Source organism: Apus apus, chromosome 1, assembly GCF_020740795.1.
Source record: "Apus apus isolate bApuApu2 chromosome 1, bApuApu2.pri.cur, whole genome shotgun sequence".
NCBI lineage: Eukaryota > Metazoa > Chordata > Aves > Apodiformes > Apodidae > Apus > Apus apus.
In genome coordinates, this window is record NC_067282.1 from 106,397,129 (window position 1) to 106,424,367 (window position 27,239).

General features: G+C 37.8%; 1 protein-coding gene across 1 annotated transcript in view; it reads right to left on the bottom strand.

Moving 5' to 3' along the window:
* Positions 1-12,200: 12,200 nt before the first annotated feature.
* Positions 12,201-27,239, bottom strand: part of IL1RAPL1 (interleukin 1 receptor accessory protein like 1) — a 703,718-nt gene continuing 688,679 nt past the window's right edge. Inside the window, exons 10-11 of the mRNA XM_051608467.1 lie at positions 14,812-14,982; positions 12,201-13,590 (exon numbers count right to left, since the gene is read on the bottom strand). Coding sequence (XP_051464427.1) covers positions 12,872-13,590; positions 14,812-14,982 — 890 coding nt within the window. The 3' untranslated portion in view covers positions 12,201-12,871. The remainder of the gene's footprint in view (positions 13,591-14,811; positions 14,983-27,239) is intronic.

Consider the following 27,239-nt stretch of genomic DNA (forward strand, 5'->3'; position numbering starts at 1 on the left):
CTGTGCTGTGGTGCCTGACTCTTTTTGCAAGGCTTCAAATTCTTGTGTCACAGAGCTTCAGATCTGAAGCATGTCCCCCGGAATCTGAGGGGTTACACAACTTAAAAACAATGAAAGAGCGGAAACAATTTAGGTGTTTCTTGTGTCTTTCGAAGTGTTGAGGAGATGAGGGTCTTGACAGGAAAGCTGAAAAGAAGGTGTTTGCAGTTCATGTGACTTTTGTAACATGGGTGTAAACACATTGTCCTGGATAAAGACACTCCTGATTTATGCCATTGCAGTTGAGAAGAGGATCTTACAGTCCATCCAAAAAAGAAGAGACGTAGTTTGTCCTGACCCAGGCATGATGCCATATTCAACAAACTTAAAATATAAAAGCATTCATGCAGATCTCTGGTAATGCCTTTCTGGACATCTGCTTAGCTTTCCTTTGTACAATGACACTATTGCTGTGATTTGAACTTCTCTTCCACAAGAATTCCTGTATCAGTCAGGGTCTTCCTCTCTGCTTACACACACACACCACAATTACACGCACACAGAGCTAAAAATAATTATTTACTACCTTGTTACTCTATTCTCCTGTCAACCTGTGGTTCCAGTGAAGCTAAACAGGCATAAAATTTGAGCAACATAGTAGTAAATTAAACACATAAGTGTGCATCCAAACACACACAAAATCTTTCCCTCAGAGATTTATGAGACTGCACTACTTGGTTTACTATGAGCAAATCCATAACCTTCTTAAGAAAAAAGAATACACATAGAATATATATATTCTAAAGAAATATCCTTAAGAAATAAACCAGCAGAAAAAGAGGAAACAACGAAAAAGAAAATATTAATGGAGGGATATTTACTGTTAAAAGTATTCTGAAGCAAAAGGTCAGGTTCTCAGCTGGTGTAAGCTGGAGCAGCTCCATTGCATCCAGTGGAGCTGTGCCAATTTATCCAATGCGTATGCTCTGGCCCAGTATGTCCTGTAAGTCAAATAATTGAACTGAAAGTTTCAAAGCTTTCCCTATCATACTGTTAAATTTATATTGCTTTTAGCAACAATTTCTTTTTAAAAAAATTTGCATACGCAAATTATTCACATTGCTTTATTTTTTTTTTTTGGCAGTTCACAAAAAGGTATTTCAAGTTGTCATAACCTTGCATTTAGCCAGTGAAAGAGTAATCTTGAAAGGAGAACATTTTTTACAAACTGGACACATACCCTGTTTATTTTGCTCTAAAATTTGCACACCATAAAGCAAGTAGGGTTTTTTGTTTTGATTTAAAACTTTCTTCAGATATTATTATACAAAAATATTCATATGCAAGTAATAAAGATTTTCTTTAAACATCCAACCTCTTTTAAACCTAAACCAAAGTCACACCAAAAGGGTTTTTTTGTTTGTTGTTTTGTTGGTTGTTTGGTTTTGTTTTGTTTTTTTTTAATCTAGACAAAGTACAACTTGTGCTTTAACAAACCTATGGCATTATGTGCTCTTTACAAGGATTCCGGTGGATATGCTCCTGTGTCATTACTCATTAAATAATGCAAAACTTGCCTAATTTTGTGGATTTTATTTCCCTTGATCGTCTTTTTTTTTTTTTCTTTTTTTTTTTTCTTCCATTTGTGTATTTTTTATGTTTATATATATATATATGTGGAAAAGTTAAGGCAAGTGCAATCAAAGTTACAAAAATCAATATTTCTATTGCTAACATGTGCAGCATTCATATTTAGTGAGTGATGTCTTTTCTCCTGTAACAATAAAAATTGATGAAAATACAAAAATGTTTAATATGTTATAGTTGTTACAATAAGCTCTTCGGTTTTATACACCAGCCTTGGGGAATCTTCCCAAAGTTAGGATAATGCAAAATATGATCCCTTTTAAGTAATATACACTGAAACTAGGTAACATTTTGATCATGAGTCTCTTGCTCCTCAGCAATGTGTATAGTACCACTACAAAAATGCAGTTTCTTTTAGCTATGATCATCTAATTTATTTAAAAAATAAATATAAGTTAATCTCTTTAGGTAAAATATTTAATATAAAGTAGGCATAAATATAGGTTGATGTATGTCAACTTTAGTGCTTCTATTTTAACTTCAGTGAATTTTAATCAAAGTATATAAAGAGGCATATTTTTCAGTTTTTAGTCATATCTATAGCCTTAAAGAAAGCCTTGATAAGAATGCATATGTTAATCTGTGGTTTTTATGACAATAGTAAGGAACATTTGGAAAAGGCAATGATGCTGAACTTTCCATTATATTGTAGAATAACCAGAAACCCATTTTGTCATATTCTGGGCCTGATTCTGCTCTTTTTTTTTTTTGCACCAGTTATACACAGCATTAATTCCTTCTGACTCGAATAAAATTATGTTTTTCTTTTACCAACCAATAAGCAAATTAAGAAGAATGATTGCATAGCCTAGTATGGCACTTGCTTGTTTCATTCCATCAATGCAAAATGTTATAAACTTAGTAAGTACACACTTTTGTCTTCAATGTATGTGCATGAATTCAACAGGAGCTACGAAGCATTTTAGACATGGTTGTTCCCAGGGTTACAGAACGGCAGCTGAGAGCTTGTCTAACAGACAAGCTTCTACTGTTGCAACTATGCACATGTTCTTTCTTATAAGGATCTTTCTGGTCATTTTGTTTGCTTATCTTCTGAAGAAAGTGCAGTTACATACAATATATTAAAAACCTATGAAACCTATGAATTGGTGCACATACTCAAGTTTATATATTATGAATAGTCACATGGCACCGGTAACTGCACAGACCTAAAATTTTTATTTTCTTGCAAAATTCATGCAGAACGTAAAATTGCTGTGAGTGACAGTAGTGAATATTTAGATGTAATGCTGGGAAAATAATTTAATTCCATTTTACTGAAGAGCTAAGAAGAATATTTTGTCTTTTAGTGTCCTCAACTCCTTTAATGTGTTGGCTGCTTCACCACTGCCCAGCACTGGACAGCTGCCTACTGTAACTGTATTAGCTGCTGAGCAGGTATAAAATAAAAATTATTAACAAATCTGTGAATCTTTATGGTGAAACCAAGGTGTTATTTTAAACTACTTCTGAGTTTGATGACTAACATAATTATAAAAAAAACCCCTAGATAATATATTTACAGGACATATAAAATAAATTATAGCCAGTGACTGTTTAGATCAGAAGGACAGGAAGAGGTATGGGAAGAAGGGGCAGATATGTGTGCTCTAGTAAGCTATTTGAAACAATCAGTGATGACATTATACATTTCTATTGATTCACCTTGACTTTGAAATATCTGATTTTTTATTTTTTGGAGTCCTAGGAAAACCTTGCAAAGCCAGCAGATGGCAATCAGGAGGCCAAAAAGAGAAGGAAACCTTAAGCTTTCTCACAGAAACCTTGTCTCTCAGTGAGCATGTGGCATCAGACTCACTGCATCTAAGACCTTGTGTACTATGGCACCTGAAAGCATCATTTTCCCTTTTGAAACTTCTTTGTTGGAGAACCTATGAAGTGAATAATTGACTGAAGCGGGAGCTAAGGAAATTCAGCAGCACTTTGAACAGCTGCAATGTGCACAGGTGGGAGACTTTCAGCCTAGTTTATGACTACTTCAGTTCTCTGGAGCTCAAATCCATTCTTTCTAAATGGGCTATGCCATCACTAAACTAATGTAGTGCAATGGTATCTCAGTTCTGATGTCTCTTTCCTTATAAAAACAACAACAAAAAGAAAACAAAAAAGAAAATGAGGAGCTACAAGAAGTGAAAATGTCCCTGAAAAATATATGCATGTACAGTTCAGTCTGTCTCAAATCCCTTGTGCTTTACATTGGTTTTGCTAGGATCTTGAAAGAATCATAGTAGGTAAGGTGCCCAAGATGACTGAACTGGAAGTTTTTCTTCAACATTCCCTAAAGAATCACTTAGCATGGGGGGGATGGAAAGAACAGCCATGGCAGGGGGGTTGAAACTAGATGATCTTTAAGGTCCCTTCCAATATAAACCATTCTATGATTCTATGAACATGGTAAGTGCCACTTCAAGCAGATAGTGTCTTTTCAAGCAAATGGTGTCTTTGCCACTGTTTCTCACTCCTTAAACATATAACAGTAAAAAAAAAAAAAAGAAAAAAAAAAGAAAAAAAAAGTGTAGGAATGCTATTTGCTGTGTGGCACTGAGAGCTATTCGAAATCTCATTTGTTTAGAAGACTGGAAAGATAAGCAGAGAAAACAGGAGACGAACCATGCTGACACTAATTAATATCTACAATGATAGAAACTCCAGCAGATACTCCTAATGTCCTACATCTAGCAAGGTTATACAAAGCACTTCAGATAGCATCCAGGAGATGAAAGAAGTACCTGATAGTTTCAGATATCTAGTGTCCTACAGGCAAAGGTTGTCTGTAATCTGCAGTGGCAGCAGGACTAGATGAGTGCTGGTTAAGTACCACCTATCTGGTCGTGACATAACCAGGACACAGCTTCACTACGCTCCTCCCCTGCCATGTCACCCCAAGTTATGTATCTGTGGCACCGTGCCAACTAGCAATGGCCTGGCCTCATCTTGCAGTACATGGAAAGGGTCCTGTGAACAAACCCAGGTTTTTGGGACTTTATTGAATTTTTATGGGAGTGCTACTTATTTTTTGTTTTATTTGTTTATTTGCTACTTACTTGTTTTATTTTGTTGCATCTATTAGAAGATTACAAGTTAAAAACCATATGTATAGGCATAAAAATATATAAAGTGCTTTTTGTGATGTAATTAAGATTTGAGAGTGCTTATTGAAACATTTTTTCCCCAGTTATCTGCATATTTTTCAGATTCATGTGTTTTGCTGAGGTGGGCAAAGGTTGGTGATCTCAAGGATCCTGATGTCACTGAACAATTTTGCTATGATAGATGGAGACATTTGTGTCACTGTTTTCCTCTCTGCTTTGTAATGACATAATTGTTCCATTTGAAGTTGCCTGGGGTTTAGGAAGGCTAATCTACAATGTTTTAATGTGATGCTGAAGGTACACGTATAATATTAATTGTTTAAATTTTCTTCTGAGACTCCCCTAAGAAATTAATTAGAGCTGCAGCGAGCTGTTGGCCAGAGAATATTAACTCTGCCAATTTCTTCTAAGTCTGTAGATTCTTTACCACTCATGTTTTAAACTTACAGTGAAGAATATGACTTTCTGACAAAATAAATAAAATGTCCCTGTGATCCATCATGAAAAGAATCAAATGAAAATTTAAAAGTCTCACGTAACTTCCTACAAAAACACAGGAAAAAACAACCTTTCCTGAAAAAGAACAAGATGCCCTGTAAAAAACAATTTAAATATTTGCTTTGTTTACTTTTGGGTTTTTTTCAGTGTCTGTGCAGACCCTGCACATCTTAATGGCAGTTACATGGGCAAAAATATCTTAAGCCCATGATTACATTTTTAAGACTTACTTTTTACTTCACAGAATATTCAGGACAGTATCAGGATGTTGCTTCACATGAGCACACTACAAGGACGTGAAAAATGGTGTGTGAACTGAAAAAAACCACAACAAAAACCAACCAAAACAAAAATCAAAGCTTTACTCCCGCAAGTCTCTTCTCAGGAGAGAAGACAACTACTCACCCTAAACATATCTGAAAACAGTTTTAACATGTACCACAACCTGAAGTTTCAGGGAAAACTTTGTGTGCTTGCACTTTCTATACAGCCTGCAAGGTAAATGGAGAGGATGGGATGGATGGAGGTTGGTATGAGGGAGCTCAGGCATGATGATAGCTGATTGAAATGGCACTTTTCAGCAACTGTCATTTAGTGGGGTTGCACACAAACCCAGTAAAGCTAACCTCTTTCTGTGCTCAATGCTGGCTTTTACTTTGCACACAAGAGAAACGGGAAATGCTGACAGCTGTTTCTGCTCTTCTGGGTGCTTTGCCATACGGGATCTGTACTGAGTCAGCTGAAGGCACTCACATTTACTGTCAGTAGCATCAAGGCTTACTGTCCATCTTCTCTGTATGTTGCCTATAGCAGGTAGGAGAGTGGTGATGGGTTGAGTCTATAGTTCCTTCTGTGCCCACCTGACACAGAGTAACTAAACATGATGGCCAAAAGACTTTGTGTTCCCCCTCTCCCTGTGTGGGTGCACACAGCCTCCTCACTTGACAGCTCCTCAGTTGCAGCCATGTGGTGCAGCCCATCATGCTGGCTTGCACTTCTTTATCTGTCACCAAAAGTGTTTGAGAGTATGGGCTTTGTAGGTTTTCATTTTGCTGGATGCTTATGCATTTTTGAGGGAGGGCAGAGAGACCTAATATTTGGTAAAAAGAGAAAGTTAAAAAGTACATCCACTTTATAGAATCATAGAATCATAGAATGGTTAAGGTTGCAAGGGACCTTAAAGATCATCAGGTTCCAACCTCCCACTAGATCAGGCTGCACAAGGCCTCATCCTGCCTGACCTTAAACACCTCCAGGGAGGGGGCTTCCACAACATCCCTGGGCAACCTATTTCAACACCTAACTGCCCTCGTGATAAAGAATTTCTTCCTGATGTCTAACCTAAATCTACCCTCTTTCAGCTTGAAAACATTACCCCTTGTCCTATCACTACCCTCTCTGTTGAAAAGCCCCTCCCCAGCTTTCCTGTAGCCCCTTCAGGTACTAGAAGGCTGCTATAAGGTCTCCCTGGAGCCTTCTCTTCTTCAGGCTGAACAGCCCCAACTCCCTCAGCCTGTCTTCATAGCAAAGGTGCTCCACTCCTCTGATCATCTTCATGACCTTTCTCTGGACCGTCTCCAACAGGTCCATGTCTTCCCTGTGATGAGGGCTCCAGAACTGTAAACAGTACTCCAGGTGTGGCCTCACAGAAGCAGAGTAGAGGGGCAGAATCACCTCCCTGGCCCTGCTGGCCACACTTCTTTTGATGCAGCTCAGGATGCAGTTGGCCCTCTGGGCTCCAGCACACACTGGTGGCTGATGTTGAGCTTCTCATCTACTACCACCTCCAAGTCCTTCTCCTCAGGACTGCTCTCCAGCCATTCTCCCCCCAGCCTGTATTTGTGCCTGGGGTTGTGCTGACCCAGGTGCAGGACCTTGCACTTGGCCTGGTTGAGATTCATGAGGTTGGCATTGGCCCACCTCTCCAGCCTGTCAAGGTCCCTCTGGATGGCATCCCTTCCCTCTTGGGTGTCAACCACACCACACAGCTTGGTATCATCAGCGAATTTGCTGAGGATATACTCAGTTCCACTGTCCATGTCTCCAACAGATGTTAAACAGCACTGGTCCCAATACTGACCCCTGGGGGTCACCACTTGTCACCTGCCTCCACTTGAACACTGAAATACTGACCACAGCTCTCTGGGTGCTGCCATCTTGCCATGACTTATAATTATTACACATAATATTACATAATATTATATTACTTATTATTTCTGGAGTAATTTATGTGTTTCTTCTGTCATGTCTTGATCATTAAGTGAAATGTCTTTATAAAAATAATATTAAAAATATCTCCATGAAGGCCAATTTGGATGGGACTTTCAGCAACCTGGCCTAGTGGAAAGTGCTCCTGCCCAACGGCAGGGGTTTGGAATTAGATTATCTTTTAAGGACTCTTCCAACCCAAACATTGCTATGATTCTATGAGTCTATTATCAAATGCCTAGCTCCCAAATTTTACTTCAAACTGTTTTCCTAGTATTAGGGACCCAGCAAATAAATGCTTTTACTTTCTGTAATCTCTGTACTTGATAAAGATTATCTATTTCATTTAAAATGTAGATCATAGAAAATCACGTCACTCTTATGCCAGCAAAAAATATAAAATAATAAATTAAATTGACTATTGAATGTTTCTGAAATTACATTATCTACAATATTGGCTATTTAATCTAAGAATGCTGTTAAGCTTTTGGAATGAGGCTGGTTGTAATGATAAGCAGAGTATTTCTCTTCTTCAGCCCTCAATCTCAATTTACTCAAATTTTCAGTAATCTGAGCAGCTGCAAAATGTAGACATTTTTCAAATGAGGTATCAGGCCTGCCTTTGTAATTTCTGCTCTGACTACTTCATGAGTTTGTGGACTCTTGACCTCTCACCCGCAGAGTTTATCGGTCCAGAGCAAAGGTCAAACTTTGTATTAAACAGAATTTAATTGAACAAAATGCATAGGAAAACTCATAACACCTGAAATATTTATATTAGTTTCACTCCCCAAGGCAACAACTCAGAGTTCTGAAACATCAAACCAAGGCCAGCTGAAGAAGTATGATGATGCCAACACATTGTCTTGGAGGATATAGCCAGAAGCAATGGGAAATAGCCCAGCAAAATCACATCACAAATGACAGCTCCATATCCATACTAAATTCAGTGAGTCTCAAATGAAAGACACAATAGTGTTCTCCAGCCTCTATTCAATGGGCTATTTAGGAGGTGAAGAATTGTGATGATACAGAAAAATTGCAAGAGAACTAGCAGCATTCATTATACAAGGAGGCTCCTTGTTAAGAAATTGCTAACATTTTTTCTGATGCCAGTCACATTAATCTCTTGCTCAGCTAAGAAATGAGTTAAAAATATGTTCTAATAACAGCAAATGAGGTGAGGGGTGGGTGTGAAGGAATAGTTATTCTGGATAATAAACTGCGCCTGTTACAGGGATTTTTTTTAGCACTCACAGATTTCTGTCATCCTCTGTATCACAACAATAGAAGACACACCAAAAACTCTCTGTGCTAGACTCCCAACAAGTACAAAATATTTCAGAAGTGTATTAGACATACAGTGACATGTTTATGTTGCTGATCTGTCTGGATAGGCCCCAAAAAAGCCAGTTGCTTTACGGAGGTCAGCCAGAGTACAGAACTTTGTGTGATGAAAAAAGCCACAATTCAGTCAAAAAACAGGTGTGATTGACCTTTCTTCTCCGTTGGCCTTTATCCTTTCTTTGAGATTACTTTACTTTACTGCTGTGAGGTTCTTTTTATTCTTTGGATTTTAATTGAATTCTCCTTAGGCTTGCTAGCTTGACATTTTCTTTTTTTCCTTTTTTTTTTTTTTTTTCGGTTTAAGAATGAAGGAAGCTTATTTACCAAGCCAGTTTTCCCCAAATCTTATTGCTTTATCTATAATTCAAATGTATCAGTAATGCACAATATCCAAGTAAAACTGTAAAACTTTGTGAATTTTAATGGAGTGGCTATAACAAGCTTTCCAATTACTTTGAAGCTGATTATCACCCATTACGTAACACACACATGGTTTTCACAGCTGTGCAGTAATAGAAAAATCTTAGTTTGCATCTAAGCCTAACAGTATTTAGCTCTAAACCAAATGACATTGAAAGTGTTTGATGCTGGCTGCCAGGTGAGAACTGGGTCCCTGCTAAAATGTTGAAGACATTTTGCTGCTGCTTTCCTTGCAGCCAAGATTTCAGCTTGTCACAGACTGCAAATATAAATTCTGGGCCTCTTTGCTTTTCCAATGTTCTTCTCTCACAGAAATGGATCTTACAGTCATTCAACTTTATTAGAGTTACTCTTAAATCATACTGCTGCAACAGAGAACAGAATCAGACCCAGCAATCCACTCTGCCTTCAAAATAATTAGCTGCATACTACACAGTCCCTATTTCTTTACAGCTAAATGTGCTGTCTGGAGAACCTATATGCTTAATTTCCACAGGTTGCAGAACAGAGTCCTTTTGTTTTATATCAAGGACTAACCTGGTTAGAGAGAGCCTTATAAAGACAAAGCACCACACTTGGATAATTCATGTGCATAGAACCCACATACAGACCCAAAGTTATTGACCAGGCAGAGTAAATTTTCCATTTGTCACACCGTGCAGTTTTAAAAATAAAGTGCTATTTGCTTATGGCTAAACCTTTTATGTGGCTATTGCATGCACACTTCAAGATGCATTGTGAAAAACCGGTGAACTTTCACCAAAAAAGGATGGAGCCTAAGCACTAAGGGAATTAAAGATTTGGTTGATGTTTTGTTATGGTGTTTTGTTTTTTTTTTTCATTTTATTTTGAGTTCCAGCAGAAGTTTTGTCAAACATAGATCATGTGAACATGTAACAGTTTTCTTCACTATTCCCCACACAGAGCTGTTCATAGAGGAGGAATACTAAGGAGGGATGTTTCTAAAGCCATAGACAGCTTCTCCATTTATTTCATGTTTTGTTTTGTGGTTTGTTTCTTATTTTTAATTTTTTTCCCACCTTTTTTTTCTATTATTTAGTTTAATGTTAGACAAAACATTATAAGAAAAACTTTTTTTAAGTAGTGTGAATATCAAATCGTATGCATCAATCCCTGAATCATGCTATTCAAAGTGCTTAAATCTACACTAAAAATAGAACAACAGAAAAGTACTCCCTATGTGGCTGAGGACATCTACAAATTGCCTAAATGTGACTGCATTCAGATAGTTACATCCTGCATTTACTCCAAATCCCAGTCCTTACCCCGGGGCATGTAAAGGAGAGGGAAAGGGAAAAAAATAATGCATTGCTTTCAGAGGATTCTGGGATATTTCACATCCAGATGAATGAAGGAAAATGCCATCAGTGCCTGACAGGTGTCTGTAACAGCAAAGAAATAATAGCTTTCTTACACTATGAAAACAACCAGATGTGCAAAGCTCTCTTAAAATTTTATCTGGCTTGGCAGCTTCATTTCCACTTTGTGGATATTTGGCACATGTCCAGAGGGAGACACCATAATAAAGAAAAGGACTGTAGGAAAGGACTTCAGCAAATTGTCAGAGAAATAAACATTTTTAAGCAAATAAAAATCAGTCCACATCCCAAAGCTATATTAACTTATTATGCAGATACTGAGATTTCTTGACTTTCACAACAGGAGCATAGGAATTTCCTCCCACACTGTCAGTTCTGGATTGCTCCCACAAATGTCTGCTAAACTGCAGTTTACCCACTGTCTACCCATCATTTCTCATCAAGAAGACCAAAATATTATAAGCTCTGTTTTTCTCATTGTCATAATCAGGATGAACAAACCCCACACATCCTTTATATTGGTCGATATAATTCAGATACCATTAATATATCTAAAGCTAATTAATTACAGAAAGAGACTATATGTTTGCCAGGATAGCACTTACATTTCTGCCAGGGTAAATCAAACCCTTGAATATAAGACAGTGTGCTGCAAACAGTAACTCTTCCCCAGCTTCCCTGCTTCTACTATCAGAAACTAGCAGAGAGCTTGGCCTGGATATGGTGTAGAGCTACAACATAGCTCCTCTCTCTTTTTAAAATCAGAAAGGAATTTTCCAATACTTAAAACATAAATATGACTAAGATGCTTATTTCATTTGTCTTAAAGATATCCAGCTATAAACATAGCGTTTCTTTCTTTTCTTCTCTGGCAGTCATGGTAGACTCATTATTTGCAACTCCTCAAAGATAGAATCGTACATAAAAATAAAACTAATTTATTTATTCATTAAAGTGAATAAATTGTTTTCAATACTTCCAGGTCTGATTTAAATATTAATTTTGTATAAATAAATAAAGTTTATTCTGAAAACAATGATAGTTTTTGATATTCATGTCATTTTTTTCTGCCTGAGTTCTTACTGAAATAATGTTGAAATTAATAAAGTTTTACTTATGGTTACAAGCTAAAATCAAATGAAAGAAAATTTCTTAATCTTGAATATATAATTTTAAAGCAAGTACAGTTTTTGGAACATTAAAATACAAGGGGACTCTGTAATCCACAGCAAAATAGTGTTTTTGCTCTTACTTTTTCAGAAAATAACACTTTCTATAATACAATCTGACAAACCATCTACAATACCATCTTTTTATTCCCCTTTGGTTTCGAAGTCATCACCGTAAACATCAGGAGGACTCTCTGCACTTCAGTGCCTATTGCCTCACTTGTCTTTCTTGCTTGACAGTCACAAATGATCTTATTTGCAGGATTTTGAGAGGGACAAAAGAAAAACTTAAATTCTTAAAAATAAAATCCACAACCACATTTATACTTTTTCAAGAAGTTTTAAAAATAGGTTTTGCTTTTATATTTATAAAAGAAATACAAACATTTAAAAAATAATAATTAAAAACAAACAACAACGAAAATAAACAACAAAAAAAACCACAAAGAAAGCAAAAACCAAACTATCTCTAGTTTCTACACACTCTGTAGTGACTACCATGAAGCAACCAATAACAGGTTGGGTATATTCTGTTTTTTGACAGGTATCTACCAAGTTACATGTTACATGATCAAACTGTAGTGTTACCCCAAAGGGAGGGTTGTTGTAAGGGCAGGGAAAGAGCAGTGCACATTATGGGAGTAGAAATGAAACTGGAGCTCTCAGTGAGGGATGGGATCCTTCCAGGAACAAATATTCTCCAAAAGACATGAACTGCAGCAGGCATGGCCTTCAGGAATCAGGCTAGGCAGGCTAACAAAATGGATTGTGTTTCTGATATCAACATAGCTTTGTCCAAGCATTCCAAAGAGAGGTTAAAACCAAACAAACAAGAAGTCTAAAACTATACTAATGAAGCAAAAAAGTTTCCTATCTATACAGCAGTCTATTCATTTAAAAAAATGTAAATATACAAATTCCAGTGACATATAAAACAAAGTCAAAAATGTGAATGGGAAGAGACATGGGTAGAACAGGAAGACTGATGCTACAAAGAAATTGCAAAAAACATATGTACAAGACCCTGTTTTTCCTCGTATGTTATCGATTGTAATGCATGTTTAACAGCAGCAGTCGAGGATGTAGTTCCAGGCACCGGACTGCAGAGTCAGCTTCTACTCAAGGGGGTTGATGGCCCCTTGCATTTCGGTCACCAAATGACACTTGATATACTGGTCTCCCGAGGCAAGAGGGGCAGGATCGCACTGTTTGTGTGAGCCTCTTCCGGATTCTGCTCCCTGTTAGTTTTTGTCTGTGGCCGCTGCCCGTTTATAAGTGTCATGGGGATGTTGCAGTAGGTGTGCTGGTTACCTATTGAGGTAAGGGGCAGGGTGCCGGTAGGAGGTACATCGTATTCATAGCTTCGATAATAGTGTTTCTGGCGCATCTGCGAATGATATGTGTTATGAAAGGTGGAGCGCAAATCTGGATGGGCAGTGGCAAGAGCAGTGGAGGTGGCAGCAGCCATGGAAATTGCAGAGACGGTCTGCAGTTCCCCAAAGGGCCCCTGCTCACTGACATCTAACACCTGCTCGTTTGTGATGGGTTCAATCCTCTTAAAAGGCATTTCATACTGTAAACGTTTCCAGAACTTGGAATTCAACTTGTTGCATTTTGGTCCATGCCATTTAATGACAGTGAGGAGCTTTATGGTATGTTTCAGGGCCTCAACCTCCTGGTAGTTCATAACTCCTCGTAGTTCACTGCATTCAATCAGTATCACTTTGATTTCGCCTGTGATCAACATGTTTCGAAGCCTCGTTTCCAGCTCAAAGATGCTCCAGCCTCTTCTTACCACATAATTTGGAGTCATGACGATGATCAGACGCTTGCTTTGGTCTACACATCTTGCCACGTCTTCAATGTAGGCTACAAAATAAGACAATTGTTCAAAAATCAATCTAAGGAAACACTCTGCTCCAACAGACTGGGGAGAAACACCAGAGGTAAATACCTACTTCCAGAAAAGCTCACTGAAATATGCAAAAAATCACTTGCAAATGTGCCAAGTTTGCTTGCCAGAACATGTTCCTGGGCAACCTGCTCTAGGTGGCCATGCTTGAGCAGGGTGGTTGGACTACATGACCTCCAGAGGTCCCTTCAACTGCAAACATTCTGTGATCCTGCAAAACTTCTATCCCTCCATGCTCTATGGATTGTGAGTGTTTGTTTATGAGCTGTGGTCTTATACCAATATCTTTATCTTTATTGGATACAATAGCAACTGTGTCCATCACCATCTTTTTTCTGTAAAGAGGCAAAGTCACCCAGGTAGGGAACAGAGCAGCAACTATGTGCTTCAGGGACTCAGGCTCAAACACAAATGATACTCAAAGGAGTACTGTGAGGTTTGATTCTTCTTTTCCTTTCATGTCACTACCACACACATTCACAAAAATGGTTCTGTCTCCTGCAAATTAATGCTTGGTTTGATGTTGGTTTAAAAAATATCCATGCAATTGTTTGATATTGTGCTTTGCCTATACAAAGCATCCTTTCTTATTGTTAGCAAAAGACATTGATCTTAGTAATTGTCTATATGGTTATACTGATGTTATAAAGAATACGACAGCAACTTACAAAAAATTACTATACATAGGTTGGAATATATGAAAGAGACATGAAAATTATCTACTTGCACCAGCTGGAATCAATTCTAATTTTCAATTTCTGAGAATAATCTAGTACGTTCACCACACATTTATCTGCAGCAGACACTTAATAGAATTCATTACTTTGTTGTAGATGGTATCACTCAATCCTTGCCCTAGTCCAAACAAAACAGACCTCTAGGTCTGTGTGCTCTCAAAAGATCTGTGAAAAAAAATAAAATGGTCTCATTCATTTCCTTTATTTATGCATGCCCTTTCTGAACTGTCTCCAATCAATATAAAACAATTACTAAAAAATAATCCTCTTATGTAGTAAATGCACATTAAGTATGTTTGTTGCCTTACCTTCACCACTCTCTAAGACAACACAGGAAAGATCACATTCTGAAAGAGTATGTATAAAAATGACACGAAAACAATCACTGCAATCACTACGTTTGCTGTTTTGGAAACAAACAAGTGTAGAGACATTACTTACTTCCTGTGGGAATCAAATCTCTGTCTGGTATGAACAACTTGTACCCATAATGTTTTTCAAGCATATCTGGTAGGATTTCAAGAGCAAATCTTTCTTCTTCTCCAGTTTCTTGATTCCATTGGTCAGGATCCACTTTGGTATAAGACAGATATGCATCATAGTCTTTGTTGTCTAAGGAAAAAGATGACAAAAGTAAGCTTATTAATTTTTCTTGCTGATTTCCTAGGTAATTCCTCAGGAATTATTTCTGGGAGAATGTCCCAGGAATTTGAAAAGGTTTAGATAAAATGGCAAGCTTTCATACAATCATAGAATCATAAAATTGTCAAGGTTGGAAAAGCCCTTCAAGATTATCAAGTCAAACCATTCACCCTACAAGCCCTAACCACTAATCAATCTTATGAAACACTATGTCTACCCCTTTTTTGAACATGTCCAGGGCCAGTGCCTCCACCACCTCCCCGGGCAGCCTGTTCCAATGCCTCACCACTCTTTCTGTGAATAAATTTTTTTCTAATGTCCAATCCGAACCTCCCCCAGCGCAGCTTGACCACATTTCTGCTTGTCTTATCACTGGGAAAAAAGGCCAACATACCACACTAGAACCTCCTTTCAGGTAGTTGTAGAGGGCAATGAGGTCTCCCTCAGCCTCCTCTTCTTCAGGCTGAACAGCCCCAGCTTCCTTAGCCTCTCCTCATAAGACCTGTTCTCCAGACCCCTAAACAGCCTAGTTGCCCTTCTCTGCAGCCTCTCCAGCACCTCAATGTCCTTCTTACACTGTGGTGCCCAAAACTGCACACAGTGCTCGAGGTGCGGCCTCACCAAGGCTGAGTAGAGGGGCAGGATCACCTCCCTGGTCCTGCTGGTTATGCTGTTCCTGATGCAGGCCAGGATGTTGTTGGCCTTCTTGGCCACCTGGGCACACTGCTGGCTCATGTTCAGCTGGCTGTCAATCAACACCTCTCGGTCTCTCTCTACTGGGCATCTCTCCAGCCAGTCGTCCTAAGCCTGTAGTGCTGCCGGGGATTGTTGTGGCCAAAGTGCAGGACTTGACATTTGGCCGTATTGAAACTCATGCCATTGGGCATGAGTTGGCCCAATGGTCAAGAGCTTCCCTACCCTCAAGCAGACCATCACTCCCACCCAATTTAGTGTCATTTGCAAACTTCCTGAGGGTGCACTCTATCCCTTCATCCAAGTTATCAGTCTTCACCCAATCTCCAGATATTAATCCATCCACCTTTCCTGTTTCACCTGGTATAGGTAATACTTAACTACATACATGAAAGAGAGAATGGATCCATACTGATAGACTAAAATCAGTTTGTTCTTAAGCATTTGTTTAAGGCTCTGTATGAAAGAAAATCAATGCCTGTGGGATGACAGCTTGTGAGCAAAGAAGAAAAAGTGTCTGAAAATAATTTGATTTATTCTCTAGCTTTAAAATGGAAAAAAAAAAAAAAAAAAAGAAAAAGCATGGAAATACCTAAGCTAATGTGCAATTGACTCTGTTGCATATTGAAATATGTCTGACTTGCCAGATTTTTACAATAAATTTAGGGCCTGGGGCTTGAATGCTCTAATCATATGTATAACCCATTGGCTTTCCAGGTCTAAAACCATTGCCAAGCTTAAATCTTTGCAGCATCAGCTCCTAATAATGCATTTTAAATCTCATTAATTCTGTGTGCTTAAATTTGCAAATTTAATATTGCATTAATGTACATTTCATTACTTAATATTGTGTTATTTCATTTCAATATGAGAAATAAATGCGCCTGTTTCTTAAATGTGCTTGGTGTGCCTACTTGAAAGACTGAATCAAAAGAGTCATCATTAATTTTCATTAGGAGGTCAATAATGCCAAGTGCTGCGGAACTAATTCAGTGGAAAAAGAGGTCACGTTTTGACTTTTGTTGTGAAGAAAGCAGAAAAAAATCAATGTCAAGAGTAATGAAATGTTAACATCCTTCTAACTCTCTCGACAACACTAGGTACAGGCTATCAAGAATATCAATTGCTTCTAAAAGAGACCTGATTGAATACTGTGTGTCATAAGTAACATTACATTCAGTCAATACTGACTTCAGTTATTTACTGAGCCACTCCTTTCCTCATTTTACACCTTTTTGTACTCTGGTAGCATTATTTGGAAAAGCCTGCCAAATGCAAAACATACAAAAGTATAAATGAAATGAATGAAACAGTGCTAATATTGAACAGTCCCATCTTCCTTCTGAGGAACCGTGCATACTATGCTCATTAACGTTTGCATATGACAAAATTTAAATGCTAAAACTGTGAGTACTTTTACACTTGCCAAACCCATTAAATGTCTGTGAGCTCATTCATTCCCTTGCACACTGGTGTACCCACAGAAAACAAACCAACCAAGCAGTTCAACAAACAAACAAACCAACAGACATAAAATGGAGTACTGCATTCTAAGGTTCGCTCTTTCCATTATTTTTCTTTGGAGCATTTGTGAAACCATGATCCTTAACAACAGAGAAGCACCTATGGCCTTTGACAATGCCTTGAAAAAACACAATCAAATATGAGATCAAAGAAGATAACATTAACAAGGGTTTTTTTCTACACTAGGGCACTGTTAAACCAGCAACTGAGTTAACACACAAAAGGGGCATGAGATATATGAGGAAATTACAACAACCAACAAAATGATGATGCAGTAATGCATCTGCACTCTGTTGTCACCTTGGTAATGGTCTTAACTACAGTACATGTTCAAGAGCAGCATAGCTCTGTTGAAAGTCTTTGAATTAAAATGAGGATGCATAATTTTTCAAAGTGATAAATATTAAGAAATATTTTTCAGTGTTCAAACTGTTTTAAAGGCTCAAGGTATTGTCTGTTAAGATGGTTTGCTCATTCTTAGAAGGAAAATTATTCACGCTATGCCACACCATTGTTTTCTTGCGTATGTAAATACCACACTAAGGCATTTATCTGAAACATACATTTTTCATGACACTGAGGCTCCAGCTTTTCCATTGACTATAGCTGCATTATCCTGTATTGCAGCAACAATTATTTCCATGCTAGTTCCCTAGCTTAAACAGTATTTGAAGGGCAAAAAATGGCCACCATATAGGGTATGTCTACACAGATGGGTCCAAGCAATCGTGAATTTATTCAAACTCCAATCTAGAAAGAGGTGTAGTTAGGTTTGGGAAACTGTTAGATGCATTAGCACAGTGGTTTCCCTGAGCTATTATACTCCTCATCTCTTGGATTTTTTAACTTTCTTTGATGAAAAATAACAAGTTCATTTCACAGCAGTATTACTTAAAGTGGTAATTTTATTATCTGATGGGTTAACATGCTGGCATGAGCAGACAATTTTCAAAATGTGAAATGTCCGGGACACACAGAGGATGATCTCATATGCCTATGTTTTACTTCTATGATATTTATGTATTAGTCTGCTTTTAGTTAGTTAAAATTATTTGGTTTACATTGCCAACTCTGTGAAACACTTGAAGAACTACAGCAGGCAGATAGCCACATCGCCATCTGAAGCTATCTTTTCTGTTATGTGATCATTATTTACTATTCTTGCTTATTGTTATGGATAGTAAAAAAATGTAAAATTTCAGTTGTAATGAAATATAGGAGAAGTGGTAAAACTTTCAAGATCTCCCATCTCCAGGAAAGTAAACACACACAGTAAATAATGTCTCTGAATTTGCTTCTTTGTTAAATAGTCCCACCTACTCCTGCTTGTAATGGGTAGAACTGACTCCTACATTCTAAAGAACAACTCTGATCTTAATTCAAATTTTTTTAACACAATGTCCCAATGGACTGAAAGGGAGAGATGGAAACCTACAGATATTCAGGTCTTATGGCTGAGTCTTGCCACTCTCTGGTCCATGTCACCTGAAAGCAGGAGGTTCTTGGCTTTGCACTGAAGCCCTTTGCTCTCAGGCATGTAAGCTTTCCTTCAGGCAATGCACTCAGGACTCCTCAGACTCCCAGCATGCCTGCAGGAAGTCCATCACAGCTTTGTGTTTTCTTGACCATTCACTGGAACAGGTATTTTAGCTGTGAAAATATTTGGTGTCAGCAGATCTGTGTTTTCCAAGATGAGAAAAAAAATCCCATTTCTTCAGAAAATTCCTGATCTGCTCCTAAACACAAATCAAGTCATAAAAGACTTGATATTACTACTTATATTTTCATACAGTGTGATAATTGTGCTTTTGACTACCCAATAAATTCAGATACTTGCTGGATCTAATATTCAGTGTCAGAAAAAAATGGAAAAAATCCAAATTCAAAACAAAGCTGGTAGCAACTAAGCTTTTCTTTTAAATGAGAAGTTCTTTATTTCCTTTCATCAGCAAACAATTAAATTTTCTATCCAAGCATACTTGGAATGAAAACATAATTGATTGTTGCTTGCACTTTGGCTTTAGATATAGATTATGTCATTTCAAAAATTAGTTCTTGTAAGGCTCCTGTGCATTAGCAATAAACTGGAATATATTTACTCACGACATGTTTCCTCTCACACTCAAGAAGAAAAATACCTGCAGGATGTTGATCATTTAATCTGAAGCTTTTTTTCTTTTCCCATGGAGATTGAAAGCAATAATGTAAATATCCTTTTTTTTTGTTTTATTTGTTTGTTGTTTTGGGTTTTTTGTTTGTTGTTTTTTTTTGGTGGTTTTTTGTTTGTTTGTTTGTTTATTTGTTTGTTTTTTGTGTTGTTTTTTTTTATCTGAAATCACTCTTACTCCTTTAACCATTTCAGGATTCTTTTTTTTAGAAACATATCAGAATAAGTTAGTCTTGCATTGCCTCCAGGTGTGTTGCAGAGCTGTATATTGTAATGGCTGTCCTTTAGTGAACACAGATGAGGGTGACATGTATAACATGCCACAGCAATACTCTGAAACATTTTGGTGTATTAATTTTCCTTTTCCCATTCTTTGTGAATGAACGAGTAATCCTCTTCAGTTTTGTGGTTTGTAGTTGCTTTCAACTTAACAGTCTCCATTTCTGTGAAGTTCTGCTGTATTTATTAACTGGGAATGCTGAAACAAAACCTAAAGAAGATCTTGCATGGCCAAATTAATTGAGATCTGATGCAAAAAAATTCTTTGTTATTGTACTGTAGATAACCATGAGAGCATGTAGAAGCTCCATATTAGTTCATCACAATGGGGTCAAATACAGCCTGTGCTGAAGGTATGATGCATTCAATCCACAAATGTTTCAGTCAGCCCAAAACCGGTCGTACTGCAAGACTCTGGTCAAAACAAACTGTGAGGTACAAACTTTGCCATGTAATTTAAACTGTTCTATGGAGTTGGAAGTGAGGACGCTGAGTAATGGTGCCAGAGCTGAACTCAGTAACAGGTCTGATAAAATTGTTTGGATTTATTTTAGGGGTAAATATCCCAGCTTCACAGAAACATTACTTCATTTAGTGGCCCAGGATTTTAGCCAAAACAACTGTTCGATCATTGCAACATGCACTCTTTAATGTTGTCCAGCACTCATCCAAATGTAGAATATGCTATCATACTCCCTGTAACTTTCTACAGTGTTAATCCAGCAGACGTGATATAAACTTTTAGGGGATGAAGTTGCCAATGCTGTTTGTTATTCCAAGGACATGCTCAGCAGCAAACACTTACAGGCTGAATGTAACCACAAAATGAAAGCCAGACTATATGCATCTAGTTTGCTGGTTGAAAATGGGATCTTTGGGTAAGTAAATTGCTATCAGAAATCTAAAAACTCATCTGTATGTATGCTCTTTTAATAGCTACACATGGAGAAACTGTAAGACAGTGCCTACAGAAATGTAGATAAAACTTCCTTTTCTACAGGGACCAGTAAACATATTAAACTTTGAATTTGTATTATAGATTAACGTTTTCTAATTATTTCCATGCTGCATTCCAAGAAGCAGGAAGTTTAGGCCTTTGAGGGTTTAATAAACCTTAAACTATTCAGATATTTCTGCTAATGGGGGACAGGAAAATTGTATATATGGATGAAAAATTAAAAATTAAAAAATCCCACCTACTTACAGTCAGGTTTTCCTTATCAGCCATGTTTAATCAGATGACAAACTCTGATTTTCAGGGGGCATGTTTTAGCACAAGAGAGATTCGTAGATCAAAACAATGAGAAATCCTACAATGTTGTATTTCATAGTAAATCTTATTTTAATGAAGGTGTAAGACCTAGACACCAGGTTCAAACCACACATCTGTGCATCCTGAAATCCTTCAGAGTAATTAGCAGTGCCTTGAGAAACATTAAGTGCACTGAAGGCAGCTGACCACACACACTACACTGCAGCTGGTTGTAGCTGGCAAAATGTCTGGTGTAGACAGATCTTTCATTTCTAGATCAATAGACAGCTGATTCCTAGACCATATGCCAACCTACTAAAGACTTAGATACTCAATGCTAGAGACTAGGAGGAATGTGCTGATTTAACTCCTAGTTTCAGGATTTCGAGTTGGGTTAGAAATGACAGATTGGATCTTCCCAGTGCTTCAGGGAGTTGGAGTCATGCCGATGAAGGAGGCTTTCCTCTGAAAGGGAAAGGTTGCAAATTTGGTACTGGGCTTTCACAATTTCTCAGAGAGTGCAGTTTCTTCAAAATTATAATTACTATGGAATTTCATAATCTGTATTTGTTTCATTATTTGTGGGGCCATATTTATCATATGCATTGTAATAGTGTTCAACACCCATAATGTAATGACAAATGTAAGCTAAATGCTTAACTGACTGAATGCCCCAAATTCTGTCTTTCAAAATGCTTCTACTTGTCCTCATACTATATACTATTGCTTAATAAGCTTATATTAACATTTTTGTTGTTTTTACATGAAAGCCCTTTTAATGCTAAAAACTAAATAAATTAAGAAAGACCAGCACTAACTCTTTCCATGGAAAAGTATTTATTAAGTGTAGCACTCATACCCTTGTGCAGAGTGGGTAACGGTGAACTGGAGAGAGGTTTTGTAAATACAACACTGGAGAAGAGGTTAAAGAAACGTAATCAATTCTATATAGGTCCTGGAGTATTGTCAGCACAACATAGACATGAAAAAAAAAAAAAGTCCTTTCTCCTTAGTAGGCACACTTATAAAAATATTAATGCAATAGGCATGTGTTTCTTCTCACCCCTCCATATATATATATATAAATATATATATATATTTATTTTTTTTTCCATTAAGCCTTACTGAGTTTTGGAAGTCTAAATAACATGAAAAAAAAATCAATTTTGAAGTTGATTTTATGAGAACATTTATGAAAAACCGCAAATATATGCTATATTTGATGTTTATTGAAAAATTAAGAGTGATTATTGGCAGATAAAAAGTCAGCGAAAAAATAATACAATGACATGTTCAAGTGTAAAACAATTTCCCTCTGTAAGCTCTATTTTTCCTGCTTTTCTATAATTACACCTAAAATTTGTCATTGATGGGTACATAAGACAGAATATTACTTATTTAAACTGAATAATAGCCTGTTATTAAAGTTAACTTTTTCTTTTACATTTTGTCTAATTTTGCATTTCTAGCTAAACGAAGAGTGCCTCTCAAATGCTTCTCATTCTCATTAATGTGGAAGTTTAAATTTATTAGTACTACTGAAGACATTCTACTTCCAATAAAAAAAAATGGATGAAACATTAATCTTAGAAGTTGCTCTTGAGAGATATGAACACATGGAAGTCCTTATTACAGTTTCAGAACATTAAAAAAATATGAAAGTTAAAAAATGATAGAAAGGTGATAGAAATTTTTCTCTCAGTTGTTGTGAATTATTGGAGGTCAAACACCAAAAAATGAATAAACTATTATTAGTAGATACTGAAAGACTGAATGGTAGCTACTTAGCTGAAAACATAGCATAAGACAGTAGTTATTTATGAAAGTGATACTCTTATTATGATCATAATTCAACAAAGCAACTAGTTACCTGTATAAAATATGTGTTTAATTTTATATATATTCCTTAGTTCTGTTAACTCAGTGACAGCACTTTTATCTCGTCATCAGGTTAAGTATTTTCAAAACTGGAGCTTGATTCAGGCAGAAGCAGTGAAAAGTTAAGTAAATCATTACAGATTAAAAACCCAACAACTCAAGGAAGAAGTGGCTTGGAAACTGGCTTTCAATCTAAGATTACTGAAATCAGATGCCAATATGCTGCATTATCTTACCTACCTTGGCAATCTGCATTTTGCTTTGACCTTTGATAAATAAGCTTCAAAGTTTAGAACCTTTTGACAGAGCTGCTGATTGGGGAACAGGAGGTATCTCAGTCTTCATTGATTTATATATATAGTATTTTTTTCCTCTACTTTACATCTGGTCTTTTAACCTATAATAATCTTTTACTTTGAAATCTAAAGATGCTCTTGGTGATAATGTTATTTTATTTTAAATATATATGTATATCTTACATATCATACATCTTATATATTGTACTTTGAAGGCTTTAAAATAGGAAGAGAGAAAAAAAAGCAGGAATTTTTATTTGAATTAGTAAGTTTCAAGGACAGAAGCTAGAAAATCCCATATGCAGTGGAGGCATAAATCAAGATTTTATTGCTTGAATTGCATTTCAGATGTAAATAAGTAGTGTAAATAAGACAGGTTAACAGAAGTAGTTCTCTTAACAATAGCATTGTAATTAAATAATAGAAAAATTCTTTTTGTAACTAGTAATATTTAAAAGGATGAAAGCTGCATTTTTCTGAATGTGATTTTAATAGAATTTGAAATTGATCTTCTTAGCGCAGGATTTCTTACAGCCACAATTTGCCAATAGCCAATAGGAATACACACGCAGTGGTGAGGATGCTATTGCAAACTTATTCTATGGGTCCCCAGGGAAGACTATAATTGCAAAGTCACTAACTTCAGCAGTGATTTCCATGTAGCTATACCTGTATAGCATAGCAATTAACACAAGTGCTTTGGCAGTGCCTAAACCATTGGTAAAAGTTATATTTGAAGGTTAGCACCTAAGTTAAACTGAAACATTAAGAAGCTCAAAAGGTTGCCTTTCCTTGCTGCTTAAGAGGTTTACTAGAATGAAACCCAGGAAACCACTAAGAAGTATATCTTAACTGCCCTTGCCTTGTACAGTTAAAAGATATTATCTGGGCAATCCCATAGGTCTACCCATGAACCCTGCTAGTCTTTTGCAGCTAAATAAAGAGTAAAGAGAAAATTCTTATTAACTAAAAACTCCCAGGTGCAACAAAAACTTCAAAGAAGAAACTGTTTCATCAGTCTCCTTAATTTGAGCATTGATTTGCTTCCCCTCAGCATGCAGTACAAATTCATCTCTTAAGAAAGAGCAACAAGCACAGCCAAGAAACAGCTACTGTAGATGTCATGTACCCAATCCAAACAAGATTTCCTGAATTTAGAGAGCTCAGCAGTGACACATTTTAATCACGTTAGGAGCACTTTGTTTTATTTCAGCAATGGGGGAAGGAGGGGGAGGGGGAGGAGATGGAAGTGAAGGGTCAGTGGGGAGGACTGAAGCAGCAGCTTGCAGATCTGAAAGTGAAACCCACAGAAACTAGCCAGCATTGGCTCCCTTCACGGCCTGCATCTCAGCTGCACACAGGCTGTTTTACCTCAATTCACCAAGGTTTCCTTCACAAGCAAACATGAGAATGAGAGCAGGATACCACTGAGAGCTCCTGTCCAAAATTGTAGAAACCTCTGATGGGACCTAAAGGCACCAAGGGTCATTGTATCAGCTGCTAAGCAAAGCTCTCAGCTGCCTACAGTTTTGTTTTGTTTGTTTGTTTTTCTGTTTTTGAGCCTAAAGGCTTGACTTCTTATCAGCCCAGCTGTGAGAAAAGAGATTTATTCAGACTTTCTCTTTAATTGCTAAATTTTTATTCCTATCAATTTTAATGCCAGCCTTTTCATGTAGAATTTCTTCTTTTTTTATGATAGTGTTAACCCTTTGCTTATATATTCCTACACACAAAACTTCCATTCATTTAAATGGTTACTAATGTACCCAGGTAATGGTAGAAGCTGGTGCCTGCAGACTATTTCTACTGCCAACTGTACCACATGCTCTTTTCTCTGAAGCTGGAATCTGGAATATAAACACAAGAATAACTTCATGATTTTGAGTAATTTGTCTACCTAGCCATGTCCAATAGTTTTCAGCCTGTAATCCATAGACTACTGGTTTTATCCTTAGTTCACCTTAAAGCTGCCATACGGACAATTGAGCATCTACCGAAATCCCTCAGGTCTTGAAACTGCAAGAAGCTGAAAATAGCTGTCTTGGTGACTTTGAGCCTTCTGGCCACTTTAAGGCAGCATCAAAAATGTTGCTGTCTAGAGAAGTGGTATGATGCCCCTCTCCATCCTTCCCTTGTCTGGTGTGGCTATCATGCCTGGGGACTGATCCGTGCCCAATTTGATGGGCAGGAGCAGTCTCACAAGGGAGAAGGTTGTCCCAGGTAAAATCCTGGAAAAATTTCCATAGATTTTAGGTGGCCTGAAGTCAGCTTGAATGTAGGCAAAGAGCAGATTTAGTAGGAAAGGCAGTGAATTAACCTTGAAAACAAAAAAAAAAGGGGCTTCAATGTCCATTCCCAGGAGACCATAAGGGCAAGACTGAGCTAAAGTGTTTGCAGAAAAGAGAAAAAAACTGGTGAGTCTAGGTCCCAGGATGAAAGAGAAGATGGGAAATTCAAAGCTGCAAGTTAGAGAAAGGAGGAATCAGCAGCTGTCATCACTTGTTTTATCTGCAGTACTCCTACAGAAAGTTGTTCTGGTTTGGTTTGGTGGGTTTCTTGGTAGCGGAGGAAGGGCCACAGGAGTGGCTCCATTAAGAAGCTGAGAAGCTTCCCCTGCTCCAAACCCAGCCAAGGAGCCATTAGAGGGACAATAGATGTGCCTCAGTGATTAACATATGAAAGAACAGCTATAACACCTGAGCAGAGAAACACCTGGGGGAGAAGAGCTGTGCTGGGGAAGGGGAGCAGTGCTGGTGGCTGGTGAGGAAGAATGGGAAGAAGGTGCCCAAGCAGAAGCTTCCCTGCAACCCATGGCGAGGTGGCAGGCTGTAGAGGAACATGGTGGAACATTTTCTGAAGGTGCCAGGAGGGGTGAACTTGATAAGTGGACTTGGATTTTGTGGCCAGTGGATTTGCTGCCAGTGGACTCTGCGCAGCTCTGGAAGACCCCGGCGCCGGGGGAGTTTGTTCCCGAAGCCCCGGTGACTCTGTGGGAAGCCCAGGCTGGAGCAGCTCCGGACCTCGTGGGAAGGACTCATGAAGGAGACGTTCATGGAGGACTCTCTCCCATGGGAGGGACCCCGTGGGGAAGCAGGGAAGGACTGTAAGGAATCCTTCTTCCTGAGGAGGAAGGAGCAGCAGGAACCACCAGCCTGTGAAGTGACTCTAAACCCCATCCCCTGTCCCCCTGTGCCGCTGGGTGGAAGGAGGGAGAGAAACCGGGAACAAAGTGATTTGGGCCCGGGAAGAAGAGAGGGGTGGGGTAACATATGTAAGCCTTGCTCTGTGTGTTGTCTGTGTCCTGGGTGTGTTTGATTAGTGTGAAATTAAATTATTATTCTTTCCCAAGTCGAGTCTGTTTTGCCTGGGACCTTAATCGGTGAAGAGCCCTCCTTGTCCTTTGTCTCAACCCAGGAGCTTTGTCCTCCTCATCCCAGAGTGTGTGTGTGGGGGAGGAGCTGAGTGAGAGGCCATGAAGTTGTTCTTTGTTGTCGTGTTGGGCCCAAAACCACGACAGAAGTAATAAAATTAATTTGCATTAACTGTAAGGGTTAAATACTTGGTTTTGAATATTTCTCACCATTTACCCATGCCTCCCACAGAAACTGGTATGTTAGCCTGAGAAAAACTCATGCGTCTAAGGCTTGGAAAGGAAAGTGGAATTGTGATGAGATTTGACATCCTGAAGGGCTTGTTCTCTGATCAGAGAAGAAATGAAGTGTTGCATTTTAAAAGAGATTTTCAACTGAAAATTTTAATTGGACCTCACTTTTAAAGTGTTTCAAATCCTCTCTGGGTACAATATAGTGCACACAAAAAAAGCCTGTGATATTTTGATGTTTGCTTATCTTCATGCTGTCCCAAAGTATGACAGAACATGGTGTAAATTATGAATAGCACGTGGGCGCTGTGCCTGCTACACTGCAGGAGATGTGGTTAGAAAAAAAAAAAAAAGAGTTCAGCATTTTGTGTCTGTCAGTAACAAGCTAATCCAAAGAAAATGGAATGCATGTCTGCAACTTATTTCAACACAAACCATGGGTTTGTCTTCTATGGGGCATTTTTTCTCTGTCCTGTTGCTTTTGCAAGAGTGTAAGGGGAAGAGACAGAGTAGAAAGTCTAGCTGCAGTAATTTCAT